The following is a 16,335-nucleotide window of genomic DNA, read 5'->3' on the forward strand; positions in this document are numbered from 1 at the left end:
TTGCTATTGCTTGTTAATAAGGAAAAGACAGAACAGAAAGAGAATAAGCAGGTGAGTTTACAGAACCGGATTCAAATTTAATAAGATAGTCTGGGTTTTGTAGAGAAGGTGTAGTACTATGTATAGGGATCCAGAGTTAATGATGAGGGCAATGCTCAGAAATACCTGTATTTTTAGATAACTAGCTAAATTTGAAAAGGCAAATTAAGGTGCATTCATCTTCGCCGTAACCTTTCTCATAAATATAGACTGATATAAAACTCCACAAAAATATTTGTGTTTTCTGTTTATTGCTGCTTTCTTAACTACGTATGGTTGATTAATGAGTCTTGTGCATGTGTGGGTGGGAGCTGTCATACTGATAACATTTTTTATTCAATTGATTTTTATAAATGAGTAATTGTTTTGTCCATCTTTATATAGTAATTTTGTAAAAGTACCTGCTAGCTTTTGAGTGCATACAAATGCTATCAAAGCAATGGCAAATGTATTTACTATTGTATATTACAGCAAATAAGATTAGTTGTGGCAAGGATAAGGATAGGTTTTTAAGTAATACATTGTAATAATTCATATTTCCCGGGCCATACTATAAGGTACTTTGATACATTTCCATCTCAGATAATTTAGAAAAACATTAATAAATTGTTTAACCATTCAATTGTATTCACCTCTTGGAAGCACAACTTTTTGCAACAGTTCGTGCTACATATTGAGCATGAAGAAACCGCCAAATTAATATCTTGGAAAAAACCCCCACATTATAAGACAGTCCATACCAATGAAAAACCAGAGTTTAATAGAAGTATAATGTAGAATTGAAAAAGGAGCCGCAAAGGGACTACGAGGTATGAAGGAGTACAGATCTGGAACTTAAATGCTGATTACATAGCTAAGAAGTAAACCATGCACTATTTGTGCACCATCCAACTAGCCGTCCAACGTGGCTTTCTTAAAGTAGACAGGGTATTCCCCAGCCCACTTCGAGTCGCACATTAGTGTAATCTGTAGCTCTACAGTCAACTGACTCAAATGTACAGCTTGGAAAGTGTACAGGTCTGCCTGTTACGGGGGGAAGCTCCTGCACTGTAGAATGAATCATACCGCTTAACACAATTTCCCCTTTTAGAAAGGCAAACCTTTGTAGCTAGAAAGCTAGAACTTGAAAGTCTTGGTTTGTGTCTACATCTGCTTGCCTATCCTGTTTTACAAGCCTGCATTGTAACAAGAATTGAAAACGGGTCTAAGAAAATGACTTCTATGAATTTAACATTTCTGATTGCAATGAACAGTCATGTAGTAAATATCATCATGTTAAAAGAGGATGCCAGTGGGATGTAAAATGTCCCAGCTCTCTGCCCTGACATTTCACAGCTGAAGTACAGCTTTGCTTCACTAAAATACATCCACATCCTTCTTGCAGGGCTTCACAAATGAGAAACTGGCACTGCTTCGTGGAGAGAACTTCAACCAAAGTTACTAATTTCTCTTCCATGCGAACCACAGGGCTCTGACAGACAAGCTGTTGCAGATCTGTCTGCAGTACTTTAAAATGTTAAAATCCTGATGCTGACTTCTTTGCTGGAGGTTTCTCTCCGTGAAGCAAGAATGGCAGGTTGAAGTGTGTTCCTAGGCCCAGCTGCCCCAGTTCTGGTCTCGTGAAAATGGGTTTGCAGTAGGACACTAGACATGTGGATCTAGGATAACTGAGCCATACAAGTTCTCCTATATATAATTTTTGGTAAATGTTAATAACCATAAAATAAGGGACTGGGCAGTTAGAAAGCTACAGCTACCTCTTAAATTGACGCAGATGTTTGCTTGAACTCACTGTGAGCCACAACATTAAGGGAGTATTCATCTGTCCCTCTGAAGTTCAATATAGTTGATTTGCTAGGTTTTCTACCAATCTGGTGGGCAAAATGAGATGCTCCGAGGTACTTTCTGTCAGTGGAAAATCTGCCTAGGACAACACTTTACTTCAGGATAGCTTTCAGCAGACATTCATGCTACTTCTCAAACCTCAATGGAACTTGTTTAAGGTGCTTCACAATACAGTGTAAACAGTGTTCTGGATATTAACCAAACCCATACAGCATGCAGCACCTTTGGAAATATAAGAGAGAGCTGTCATCATACAAACGGGAGTAATAACATCAGCACATATCCCGGCATGCACATGTAAAAAGATAAATAAGAACTTATGGGGTGTTCTGGCTCAGACTGCAAGTCCACCTAACCCAGCATGCTGTCTTGACAGTGGCCAAAAGCACTTATGGAAGAATGTAAGAACAGAGCGAGTATATACATATATATGTATGTATATTCATCTATTTCTGCGGAGTATCTAACCGTTCTCTTTATCTTTTTAAACTTTTTATCTCTTATCTCTATCTTTTATCTACCATTCTCTTTATCTTTTTTAGAAGGTGTGAAGCAGCACCTAAAAGTAATTTTAGAAAGGGAAAATCACTGGTCTTATAATTATTATTTACAAAGTACCTCTCTTTTAAAGGATTTCACTTTCACAGTGCCATTACTGTTCTTTTCTAGTAGATTAGATTGTATGGTTCTTTACTAACATTTAGTTTGCAAATCCTGCTTTTTGTTTGTGTCATCTGTATTTTGAAAGAATTGATTTACAGTTCCATTCAAAATACATTTCCTTTAAAAATAATGATCTTTCAAACTTCTTCTGATTGAGCTGTAGTGTTTGTATTCCATCATAGATCAGTCAGGAACCTTCAGGTCCTCTAATACAAACCTCTTCAAATGGAAAGAAAAGCTACATCTGTTTTAGGATTTGCCTATAATGATTTTGCCCAAATCTGCTACTTTTCCCATTAATAATTAGATACAGTGGAGGTTTTTTGACTGACTCCCCAGAAGTACATCTTACATTTGCTTTTCTTTTCAGTGATGTCCTTATAAACGTGTACATACAGAAACCATAGCTAGTAGTGGGGTCCTTGGTATCCGGAACACAAACATCTAGTGCCTGGGATAAAGGAACAACTCTGCCACAAGTATGTAGAGGAAACACTTTGCAGTCCCAAGGGAGAAGTATGGTAATGTGTGTTATAGGGTTGATTGAAAAGGTCCTTTGAAATAGATTAGTGCCGTTTTGAAGATCCAGACCAGAAAAATATATAGGATTCCTGTGATCAAGGGATTTTTTCAATTCTATGTACAACACGGATTATTCTTCTGTTGTTTTCAAGATTTACAATTGGTGATAATTGACAATGTCATATTTTCAGGAGAGAAGACCTAAGGTTCATGCACAGATGTATGACTACAAGCACAATTTGGGTGTATGAATGTACAAGTCGCGTTTTAGGTGTGTAATTCATGTAGGCATCTGTGTACTTTGGGAGATGAGTCATGGCACTTACTCATGTCTTTTTATATACCTACCTCATGCCTCTTCCTTATAATGTAGTCTTGTTTTAGCATTCAGCTTTAGCAGATATGAAAAACTATTGAAGAGAATACACAAGTTCTAGGATTTGAGCTAATTTTCAGCAACATTTTTCAGTACAGTGATATTATATATTTAGCCACACAAATGTGGCTCCTCACTGCTTTATGTGACACATAAAGCAAAACACATTACACAAAATACTGCGATATAATCACTGGTAAGATATAAGAACTCTTTGTGTTCCTACTGATCAGCTTTTCCAATTAACCTGTTATGTTTGTCTGGAGATAAGTCTGTATTGCATGCCTTTGTGAGGCACAATTCTAATTTCCTATAAGCAAAATAAAATACACCATGTAAGCTACTTCTTCCAGTTAACTTTGGTAGTATGTGACTAGTATATTCCTTTAGTAGACTCAAACAGACAATGAGGCAGGATTGAGTTAATTCTTTTCTTTGCATTTATTTTTTCCTTTGATAGTCCAAAATTTGCAACGTAAGCGATTTAAAACTTTAGGAAAAAAACTGTGTTTCAAACCTGTGTTTAGTTCTCCTGTTCAGTGTGTTCTTTAGTTACTATTTTCACCATAATGTTAAAGCATTTTGAGATTAAGCCAAGAAAAAGTGCGTGTTGCATGCATGTTATCTCTTTGCAATGCTTGTAAATCAAAAACAATTCTCTAGTGAAATTAAGCTTTATGTGACTATTTGGTATGGCCATATCTATTCCTTGCTTATTAACATTTTATTTTATTCTTACCATCAAAACTTTGTGTGTGGTACTAATGAAATGTCAGTTCCAAGGGGAGTTCTGACATTGGGATACGTGGTATGACTGAAGTAGCAATACTCTCTGTCACTGACATTTCATTCCTGCCATGAATTGTAATCATACAAGGCAGGTTCACATTAAGCACAAGCGGTGTCATCGCCATGCCAAATACATCCTAGGTTTTAATCCATTGACTTGACTGGAGTTGCATGTAAGAGAAGTTTAGCTCTCTAGGCTTTGAGCACTAAAACAGATAAATGTTTTCATTTGGCAGCCAGGAAAAAAAGTCTTAATCAATCTTACGTGACTTCAGTCTCTAAAAATCTATGATTAGTTGCAGATCTAGTCTCCTTAAACAAAGCAGCGCTAAAACACACTTTTTAACCTTTGTATGCCTATGTTAAAGAATGTTTTCATGGAAACCTTATGACATACAGCCTGTTTTTAGAACATCAAATCCTCATGACACTTCCAGGATAGCTGTGTATGCCAAACCATGCAATGTGATTCATAAGTAAAATTAACCTAGGAGTGATGTGCCAAACAGTTTGGAAAAATGTAGGCACCTCTGAACTTGAGGGAATAAGGAGTGCTCTCCTCACAGAGAGGAATGAATGTCACACCTATCATTACTCATACAGAAACAGAACTGTAGAAGGAAGCATGAGAAGGAGGTCATCAAAACCTTTAACACATTGGAAATATGCTACATGCTTCTCTTAAATGCTTATTTCTAAACTGCAGTATAGTCAGAGTAAAGTAATCAACCAATAATTGTAGTAGTGCTCTTTAATTGTGAGCTAATGTTTGAGCTAGCTAGAGGCACACATACTATAGTATCAATCTGTGTTCATCTCTTCTGTGACACTGCATTCAGCTGACGATACTGAAAAATAGGTAACGTTTCATTGAAACTTCTTTCTAGACAGGTAGGCTTAACGAGCTTCCTCTAACATGTGGGGTTGTTAGATTACGGCTGAGTTATCTTAAAAAGCATTTGGACAGGTCTATCTGTATTCAGCCAAGCAGGATTTAGCTTTCCATATACTGATATTTCAAATCAGTTCCCAGTTTCTTCTCTTGCTCCACTATCCTATTTTCTGTCCCTCAGTGAACCCTTGTGAATGCCAGAGTTACCTGCCAAGGCTGTAAATTTTACTGCTTTATCATTGCCAGTGATATTTTGACCCTGATCCATCATGAATGTCATTTATGCCATTTTTTACTCATCAATTTTGGTTTGTACCATCTTGCTTTCAAACGTGGTATCTATCCATCATATTTTCCAGTCCTTTTCATTCCTGTGATCAAGCTCTTTCTGAATCTCCTGTCTCTAGTTTCTCTTTCTAATCCCCCTTACATCACTTTAACCATATGATTGCTCCTAGTGTTGACTGACATTACAGAGCCTGTTGAATCTTGTTCTTGTTTCACAATGCACTGGGTTCCCACAGTACCACTTCTACATTGTAACTGTTTATATTAGAAGCATTGCAAGTAACTTGGGATTCCATCCTGTGGTTAGGAAGTCAAGGGACACAGGCAAGCACGCATTAGCACATGTGTGTCCAAAGGATGCATGTTTACTGACCTTGATCATTCAGCTAAGTTGAAGGAAGAAGAAAACATGCCTTAAAGTCAGTTAGAATTAAGCTTTCTTTCATCAGTTGCCATCTTGACAGTTAGTCCTTTCCTGAGATTACTGATTTTTGTGTCTCTCTTGCTTAGCTATTAGAATGCTTCTCTCCTTGCCCAGCTCCGCAGATACTGAACTAACTCACCACAAAGCTCGGAGAACTGTTAGCCTCAGAGCAAGACAGCTGCCGCTTCTGAGCCCAGTTCTCGACACAGTTCCACAACTATGGCCAGCAAGATGCTTCCTTCACTATTTTGGAAGCTTTGCACAGCAGATCAAAGACAAGCATTATTTTTAGTGAAAAAACCCTGCGTTCTCAATGGTCCCTGTGGTTAATGGAACACATACCCCAAACTACATTATATTTTCTGGTTTCCTTGTGCTGTAGCAGTGACTAAAAAGTCCACGATCACTGGAAGCACATGAATATTTATCACTCAGGCAAGTGAATTTTTTTACATCCTTCCTTAGTGTTACTCCTACACATTGGTGGAGTTGAAAGAATCTTGGATGAACAGGACAAAAGTTTTGTTAACAATTATCATCGGGGAACTCTGTTCAAGCAGCTAGTATTCCCAGCTTTCTCCTTAATACAGCATGTACATGCACCCACACACACACAAAAACACAAGGGGAGAAAGAGTTCAAAGTTATCCCCTTGTGATTTATCTTTTATTTGTTAGCTTAAATTGTGACACTGAAAGCTGAGCCTGATCTTTTTCTTGAACTTGACTGCTTGGGACTGATTTTCCCTATGGGACTTCTTTCTCCCTGTCCCTACTTCCCTTGACCTCAGGGCATCAGCATTTGTTTGTGTTAGCTCCTCTAAGACCCTGATCTGGCTACAAGCATGAGTCAGTAAACCAAGCGTGCATTTCTCTTTGGTGCAGCGTGTTATCGTTGGAAAAGTCTCATGGATGCTTATTCTCTAAAAGTGTAACAGCTCCTGTACTGACTGTCATTCACATAAGAAGCTTATTTTATTATTTACAGTATGCAAAATCAAATGTTGAAATAGCAATTTCAATGGAAAAGCTTCAGTTTTGTTGGGACAAAAATAGACCCAAGTTACAAAGATACCTGTCATCCAATTCCAATCAAGCAGTCCCTGAATTGGGTACACAGGCATCCTGGCCATCCCTGGATACTTCGCGAGATGAGTCATTGTTCCTAGGTTCTCCATTTTGCCCTTGCGAGGCTTCAGTGACTTTATAGTGTCAGCTTCTAATTCAGATAGTTGTTAAATGCCTAAACTTAGATGGCATGAACACCTTGTCAGTTTTATGTATGTGTCAACAGCATGGGCATGATGTGCTGCTATAAGGATGGTGGTGTGGCCTTCTGGAGAAATACATAAAATTAACATTGTGCACTGGAATAAATATCTATAAATGAGCAATTCAGTGTTCACCTTTTCTGGATACAGGGAAAGCCAGATGGAGTTTATGTACAGGTCTCTGTACATAAGAGAAGATTTCAGTTGTTTTCTTTGTATTATAAACTATGAATGATGAGAGAAAAACAAATATTTCTCATGTCCAGGGATCCTACTGACATTTTTAATATCAAAAAGATTTATCAAGGGAAGTGCTTGGAGAAATAAGTTGCAAAGTCTTTGTAAGCAAGAGAAGTCTTCAGAGACTGCTGCTAATATCTGGGGGATGATGATATTTCATATCTATTTTCTGTCAAAAAAAACAAATTTCTGGCACTGTTTTCTCTTTTAATCAGATTCCTCTATGAATTTAAGGGCTGAACACAATACAACATTTATAATGGTATAATATCCACCAAGGGAATGCCTCCAAATTGTTAATTAAAACAGTGAGTTTAGGCATGAAGCATAGTAGAAAGCATATCGTTCCCAAACAAGGTATTTCCCCCAGCTTTAGAATGGATTCCTGTTCTATAAACAAATTGTTCAATCCTTTGGAAGTTCACATTCCTGCCATGGACAAGAGACCCTGCTTGGCACTATGGGTCAAGCTCTTGTTAGGGACTGAGAGCCTACGTGATACTACTGAAGGCAGACGTGGGGCAAAATGGCCTGGCAGTCACAGTTCAGGGATCCTATGAACTGGGTAACTTCCTGTCTTCATGACAAGGCTGTCCATAACAAGAGGATTAATTTGTAGATCCTTGTTCCTATGTAATTAATAGCACATTTTGAAAGTGTTTTCCTTCTGAAAAATTAACAGCTGGTGTGCCAGAAATCCAAGGGAGTGGAAGACAAAGATTCTTTACCAAAAAATCTGTGGAGCTTCCATCTTTGGATGTTGGGATAGTTTTCATTTGATTATTGTGCCTATTAGTTCAGTGAGAAAGATGATAAAAGGTGGTGACTGCAGTAGAAGTGGTAGTAGTGTTGTACTCAGCATTGTTGAAGTATATAAGGAATACAATGAGCTGACAAGTGGAAAAAGTGGACCATCTGTGAAGCACTGAGTCCTTTAATTAGACGCTGAAGATGCAAAGAGTTCTTTTCAATATTTAGAAAAGCAACACAGAATTCTAAAATGCCTATAAAAGGATAGGCAACCATCTAGACTAAGAGTGGCTATTTATGACACTGCAGATATTAGGATGCAAATATGTATAGTACGTCTCTAAAAAATGGATAGAGATTTCCTTTCTATTGGATTGGTACAGTCCCAGCAAAGGAAATGTAACTCCGCCACTGTAAGTGAGAGGTAAATTTGACTAATGAGCTCTATATGAACAAATTTAGATTTAGAAATGCTGATGAGATCTAAGAATTTTCAAGATGAATTTAAAAGTTACAATAATCTGTTTCTCATTCCACTGATGTCACTGATGAATAAAGTGTAGCTTTTTTACATTTCCTTTCATCTCCAGTGATCTTGGCAAATGTTACTTATTTAACTTTCAAAATCCTCATAGATATAGGTGGAAACTGAAGCATCAGAATTAGCAGGCTAGTCACACAACATGAATAAGTGTCAATTAATAAGGGTGTCTTATACGTGATAAAACAGAAGTGTTTTTTCTAAAGTCACAGCAGAATCATTGTCAGAATCTGAATTAGAACTGAGCTGCTTCTGGTTATTTGTATAATAACTTAAATGAACTCCTTTCCTCTCTGATGTTTTTGATTTATAGGATCCTGTGTTCACTCATCTCAAATACCTTCAGACATCAGCGTGTCGTATCGTGGCCATCAGTGGTTTTAGCCAGTTTACACAATCAGTCTTGATTTCCATCAAGATAACATTTCTCACTAAGGAGTTAGCACTTTCTTTTAATTATGGAAGTACAGTATTTAAAAACAGTTCTCTAGAACTCAAGAGAGTAATATGTCCCAAAATATGATGTCTTAAAATATAAGCAACCTTTTGTATGAGTTAAAGAGGCAATTTTTTTTCTTAATCGATTTTAATAACCAAGATCAAGAGACTTCTGCTACAGATTACTGAAACATATGCATACCCGGAAAGAGCAAGGCATACACCTACTGTTACGGAAATACAAAATGACAAGCGCAGAATACGTTTACCTGACTTCAGGTGCCGGGATTCCTACCACAATGCAGTCCAATTGCACTTTGGTTCCTTCGGGAACTTCCCTGCTCTTCAATTTTTGAGTAAAGCGTGGTGGTTGTCCAATAGGCTCATCAGAATATACGGATGCAGATTCTGATTCTGTTTTTAGCTCTGCACTTGTTAATTGATTGATAGATTCCAAGTTTGCCGCCTGTTGATCATCTGTTTGTTCAAACGTTTTCTCTGCTTTGTTTTCCAGGTCTTGAGGTACTGGAATGGAAAGCCTTTCTCGGTTTTCTGATGTGCTACATAGGCTAGAGCTGCCTTTTTGAGCAGGCTTACTCTTAGAATCAATTTTGCTCCGGTAGTTTTTGCATGTTCGGGGCCTTATTCGTTCAGAGTTGTGAGCTTTGAAAAGTGATGAGAGCTCCTCAATAAAATCTGCCGCCTTGTTTAGGAATTCCTTTTTTGATTCTGATTCAGAAGGGAGGTGTTGTTTCTTTAGATCTTGAGAGCTCCCTTTGGAGCCCTTTGTATTTCTGACATGGTCCTGACAAAAGTTTGACTGTGGGCCATTGTCTGGTGTTTTCAAAGCTGTGGACTGGGCCATTTGTTTGTGTTTTCCTGTGTTTTTCAGATGATCTGGGGGATGCTGTGAATGTGCCTGAAGCTCATCCTGTTTATTTTCCAGTGGATTCTGGTCAATAGCTTGTCTTGCCAGGTTTACACTTTCATCTAGCTCTTCTTGGCTCAAAAAGGCAGAGAGATCTGGAAGGTCATCTTGGGCAGCTACTTCATCTGAATCACCGGAAGCGTTGCCGTAATGGAAATTGTGAGAAGCTGCTTCTGATCTGCTTCTTTCACTCTTCCCTTGACATTTAGTTTCAGCTAAATAACTTTCTCTCAGAAGTTGAGATATTGAAGTTGAGGATTCTAAACTGTCGTCTTGCATGCTGCCAACACAAAGGACAAATAGGACCATACCTTATCAATAGCAAATTTTTTGATTGCACACAATTACAGGCTTCTGAAAAGCAGAACACAGGATTTTCAAAGTGCATCTGTGTGCTGAATATCAACTTGTAAGTATGGCCTTGTTTTAAAGGCCTGCTTCTGTACATACTGCCAGATACTGTGGCCTTTACCCGGTAAATTCATCTTTTATCACTTTCTACCATTAGTAGCCTTACATAGCTAAAGCAACTGCAAGTGTGGTAATTTATACTTTGTTCCAGTATAAACTTCAACTACAAAGCTATTAACTGAGTTTCAATGTCTATTCTTTATCATTGCTGATGTGTGTTTCCAGCTAAGAAACAACCTCATCAAATAGATGAAATGCTGCGTTTTTCAAGGACTCAAAATTGTGAGAGAATAACAGTGCTTTTAAATTAAGTAAATTTAGCTTGAAAGACACTGAAATAGTAAGTAAATGAACCCTCAAAAATGTTTGAGGGATGACAGGAGGAAGGAGAAGGGGAGAGAAGAACAAAAATTCTATAATGGCAATTTTTCATTTAAAATGCTTAAAGATATTGCGTTATAGGAAGCAATAATGGTGCTAAATATTCTATACCTTCTTAAATTAAGCATTATTTCTAATAAGCTATTTAAAGTAAGTAGAGAATTATGTCATTATTTGGTATGAACATCACTTGTACTACAGGCCTTTAAAAATCACTAACTCCGGTCATCCTGATTCTGAAAAAATGTACCACAGATGAGAAGACAGTATCAGAAAGCCCATACTTAACCTGCATGCCTGATATGCAAAGCTAAAGTATCCCTTTTGATACTTAAGTAAATACTTCTGCGTAATATTCTCCCTTTTATTTACACAAGAGCCATTATGAATGTAGAGGGATTCAGACATCCTATTAACACACTCCTCTTAAGGTGCCTTAAATATGAAGGCAAATAAGACAAATACTCTTCACAACCTTTCAGAGAGCTGATACCTCACAGCTAGTGAAACAAGTGCATGACTATTTACTGGATCTGTCTCTCAGAATATGCAGTGCACAGTGTCTCTCTCCTACATGGTTTATGGCCTGGCAAGTCTTGCTGTGATGGTTTCAAATATTCCTACCCCCAGGTGTTTGATTTGTCGCACTGCAAAAGGTTCTGTTCCTGTTGTGGCATCAAGAGAAAGGAACATGTGTGCCCTTGCCTCAGCCATTTCCATTCATAGCCTTATGCGACAGCTTAAGTTGCCAGAGAAAGAAAAGAAGGGTAAAAAAGATATCTCTGCTGTGAAAGGCTTTCTGCTCTGCTAGTGGGACAGTTGTCCCTGGAAAAGGGCAGGTAAAAAGCAAATGAGGTGGTAATACCTCGTACTGCTGCGGTATTTCTTCCTGGAATGTGAGCGACAGCCCTTCTTCCTTATTTACAAAAAGGAAAGCTCCAATTTAAACTATTCGTATTCTTCTTCAATGAATGAACATAAAGCTATCATATTCTGATGTGCATTTTGAGACCTTAATCCCTCTGCCTGAGGCACGATTTTTAATATTGAAATTCTTTTTCTTACATAAATATTTGGCATTTTAGATTTATTGATTTTGATTTATTTATTGATTTATTACAATCAGTAAAACAACAAAGGCTCACAACCAAAATATTTGTAAGTTTGTGCCTGTATGAAAAATGACAAATAAAATATCATATAAATGATATGCTTCTAAGCACCCGATCTAGTCCCTGCAACTGAGCCAGGGTCTGCAATACTAATTGAACACTTGGCATTAAATTATCTGTCAGGGTGTTTCAGTGAAGCTGCTGCACATAAGAGAATGTTGATTTGGGAAGCCTACATGAGATAATGCAAGCTGTTTCATGACTGGACAGAGTATATAATTTAACCTCTTAAGAGAACAAAGAGGTCTCCCTCAGGCTTAAAGTTCCCGCCCTATGGATACTACTTTTGCTTGCTCAGCTTTTGCTTCTTAAACAGCTGTGCAACATTACTGAAGCTGAACGTGTTTAAGGGGTTATATTATCTTGTTTATGTGCTGATAGCGTACTATGTGCTGTAAAGGTCACAGCTAAAGCTACAGTTTCAGCTCTGAAGAGTTTAAATACATTCTGACATAAGGAGTTTGCAGCCTGAAAGACAAACCTTGCACCTGAATGAACTAGAATATAGCTGTAACACAGGGCAAATTTGCTTTAGACCTCCTCCCCAGGTATCTACTTAAAAACAGAAGGGAAGAAGCAGAGCCACAGGCAGCTCTTCTCTCTGCACCATGCAGCTGGCTTAGCCTGCAAAGAGAGAGCGGTGTGTGCTTTTAGTGGGATGTCATAGAAGGTACAGTCTCTCAGCATACCCCTGGAGGGATGCAGCTCCACACTAACCTCTCTGCATGTGGCTTTGGCTAAATTATAACTTCCAGCTCTATGTGTCTCTGTGTAGCTTTAGGTGCTGCGGTGGAAGGCTGTATTTTACACACTTGGAGGAGTATGTATTTTACATGGTTGCAAAATTTAGCTTGCAACATTTCTTGGCCACTCTTTCTGAAACATTTCAGAATGGCATATCTTCATTTCATCTTAATGTCTGTAGAGGTCATCAGAGCTGAAAAAAGATGATGTGGGTCTTCAGAGAGCACTGGACGCTCTATGGAGGAAACACAATTAGGGAAATAATATTTGTGTGATCAAAACCTGCCAAAGTCAAATGAAATTGAAGAACTGCAATGCTTTTGTTGAGAGGGTGTATGAAAATCATCTGATTGTGACTATTCAGGGTTTCATTTTCCTCTGTTGTACAGATAATAGCTTGATTTTCTGATTTAAGTGCGATGTCCACTTCAACAGAGGTTGTTAATCGCAGTGCAGCTTTTCTGCAGATGACAATAGTAAAGTAACTGTTCAGTGTGGTTATTTGAGACTTTGTTCTTGGTCTTGCACATCTTTTGTTTATCTTTTTAACATAGCATTGAAACACGAAGGAAATAATTTCTGCTAATGTGAGAAATAATTTCCTTAAGGAGTATTACTGCAATATGAAGGAGATGCTCTCAAAGAAGATGTGTTTAGATTGGCAAAATAGCTTTATAATTCTAGTTTGCAAAAAAGAGGAAATTAAATTAGTCCAATCAAAACTTCCATGTGCTGATGGTTCGTTTTGTCTGGCTGTAATGCAGTTGTATAAAGCATCCTCTGTTCGGATGAGCAGGATAGACAGCAGGGCCATACATGGAAGAGCAAAACCCACTTGTCTGTCACAGTCCTGAGTGAACATACAGGAAGCAAATGGACAAATTGCTGGTTCAACCCTGTCTCTGGCCTTCTGAGGGCAGTTGAACAGATGTGAATGGGAGAAAACAAGCAGTTCCCAGCAAAGGACCTGAAACAGCTTCTTTCCTTCTGCCCATTGGAGCAGAAGATGTGGAAGAGAGCGGAGTGCTCCTTCTGCTGTTGGGAAGCAAGATATTGATGAGAATGGATCTCATGCCAAATTCTTAATCCTTAGAGTGCTGTCACTTTTCTTTAGAGCTCACCCAGGGTCAAAATATTATATCTAACTCTTCTCTATTTTCAGCTTGTGTAGAAGATGATAACTTTTTATTCTATTTTTAGTAAGGAAGAAGTTGGGTACTAGTCAAATGTAGCGCTTTGAGGCAGTGCTTGGCTACTGAAGTTTGAAGATACTTTGAATTATGTGATATTTCTAATTTGTAATTTCTAATTTTGAGTTTCAGCAAATGTTGCTGTGAGGCTACCAGACAATCCAGTTACAATTATTAATTATGCCTTGCTTATGCCTTGAGACATGTCCAGATTCTTTTCTTTTTTCTACAAGGAATTATGCTCTCCAAGGACTACAGAGGGCTGATAATTGAAGGAAGCACTGGTTAGGCTAAGCCATTCGAGATTTCACAGTCAGGGGACAACAGCTTTTGTTCAAATAAGACCAAGCATGCAGCCGGACAGGGTCTCTGGGCTAGATAGCGATAAGGCTGAATTCAATATATTTTCTAAAGTATCTATTAAGCCATCTTTCTAGTGAGTGAAAAGATGTCACCAGAGGAACAGCTATGCTATTACAGGTTTAATTAATGATAATTAATAATAATTTAGCATTTCTATTGACAAAATTGGAATTTAAGCTCTAAAATTAAGATCTGGTCTTGAACTCAGTCTTTCTCGTTGCCTGACTTTCTGGATTGTTTGGACCGACATGTGGAATTGGCCTTGATATGCCTTGAGCCTTCCTTTTCATTTTTCCTGATTGGGACTTTGGAACAGAAGTGTCTTTGTGGCTGCACAGAAACCATCCCACAGCCCCCCAGTGTGCAGGGTCACAGAACACGGGCTGTGAGTGGCAATGCATGGCACACCGCTGCTGTATCACGGAGCTCGCAAAACTGATACAGTAATTGCAGATACCTCTCTTGAGCAGATAAGTGCAGATGACTCTGCAGAGAACTCTGTTGAATAAGCAGTAAGAAGGACAAACCCTAGTAAAAACACAGTAGACAGCAATCTGTGGTGTCAATGAAAGCACCAATAATTTTGCAGACTGGAAAAATCTATTTTATAATGAACCAGTGTCAAGGGGAGGAATTGCAAAGCTAGTTACAAGTAATAGCTCTAAACTGGTGGTATTTGGGATTGGAAATGGGATGACTGACTCCAGCAGTCAGCAGTTCTCTACTGTTGACTGGTTCATTACCTACAGCACCAAACAAGTGCATTGAGGGCAACGTTTTTTGCTTTCTTGGGACACTAACAGCAGTGAACTTGGGCACCTATTGTATCGAGAGGCATCAGAGGATATCGTGAACAAAACTGACTGCATTAACTTCTTCAGTCTACTAATTCAGTTTCCACTAGCCAACTAATTGCACAAGCTTTCTGAGTTTCCAAGAGCCTATATTTATGACAAGAGATCTTTAAGATAAAATGTTCACAAAGGTAGAACTAGTTTCCACAGCTTGTTTTGGCAGTGGCTTGACCTGAAAATCCTTACGTGGAAGAGAGGAAAATTGCACTGCAGGAAGCTTGTGCAGTGTGACACCGAACCCTTTAATTTCCTCTTGTTTGAGGCTGGTTAGACTCATTGCTGAGTCATCACTGAAAGAATTTGAGCTTTTCCTAAGAAAACAGCAGTAGTGAAATCTCAGCAAAGCTGAAGCGAATCCGGATGTATCTGAGTGCAGATCCTCTGTTTTATTTGGTGAGAGACAGCTTTGAACGCTTGATGCCCTAAAGATGTTTTTTTGCAAACACTCCTCTGTGTCATAATAAAGAGGTTATCTGCAAATAGCAGATGTAATGCAAAAAGCATTTGAACGTCTTCTTTGGCCTTCAGTTGTAGTTAAAAATGAGTAATTTTAGGCAGTACATGTTGTCCTTGTCTAGCTTTTCAAGCTACCATTAGTTTAATTGAGACTGCTTTCTTATGAAACCCCAGTATCAGCAGGCTCTGGACCTGTATGCCCAGCATCTCTGTTTGGAGACTGGAAAGTTTAGCAGATATTAGAGGCTATATCCTTTTCCAATTAATTTAGTTGCACATAAATTGCATTTACCTATACGCTGTTGAACACTAACAGTTATACGGGTGTTTCAACTGTATGATTCCAGCTATGAAAAACAAGCTAAGAGGTGACACAAGCGATCTGTCTTCCAGACATTTAATGATCACAATCACATTCTTACGTGCTTGCAGGAATTCCCACTTAGCAGTTGCCATTGTCACCATTTCCATTACTGCCCGTTGACAAGCTGTAACTGCTGCAAGACAGACTTTGAGACTCCAGACATAGGAAAGGTTAGGCTGGAGCAGGGGATTAAGGTCTAGTGTGTGTTTGGGGATGTGAGTAAGATGTTTTTAATAATTGTGTTTGGAAAACTATGTACAAGAAGGTGGTTTACTTTTCTGTTTTAGACACATTAGTAGCTTTGAATTCTATTCTTTGTAATGAATCAAGAAAGCAGATAACTGAACTCCATTTCCAAGTAACGTAATTAAATAATGGAAAATATAGAGCCTCCA

General features: G+C 38.3%; 1 protein-coding gene across 3 annotated transcripts in view; it reads right to left on the reverse strand.

Annotated features, from left to right (window-relative positions):
- Positions 1-16,335, reverse strand: part of MYPN (myopalladin) — a 76,772-nt gene that overhangs the window by 40,546 nt on the left and 19,891 nt on the right. For 2 of the 3 annotated variants that reach the window (XM_074590007.1, XM_074590006.1), the window contains exon 2: positions 9,347-10,285. The exons of the other annotated variant lie outside the window; for it this stretch is intronic. In XM_074590007.1, coding sequence (XP_074446108.1) covers positions 9,347-10,284 — 938 coding nt within the window. In that variant the 5' untranslated portion in view covers position 10,285. The remainder of the gene's footprint in view (positions 1-9,346; positions 10,286-16,335) is intronic. 3 annotated transcript variants of the gene reach the window in all.

This window comes from Larus michahellis, chromosome 6 (genome assembly GCF_964199755.1).
Source record: "Larus michahellis chromosome 6, bLarMic1.1, whole genome shotgun sequence".
In the NCBI taxonomy this organism is placed as follows: Eukaryota; Metazoa; Chordata; class Aves; order Charadriiformes; family Laridae; genus Larus; species Larus michahellis.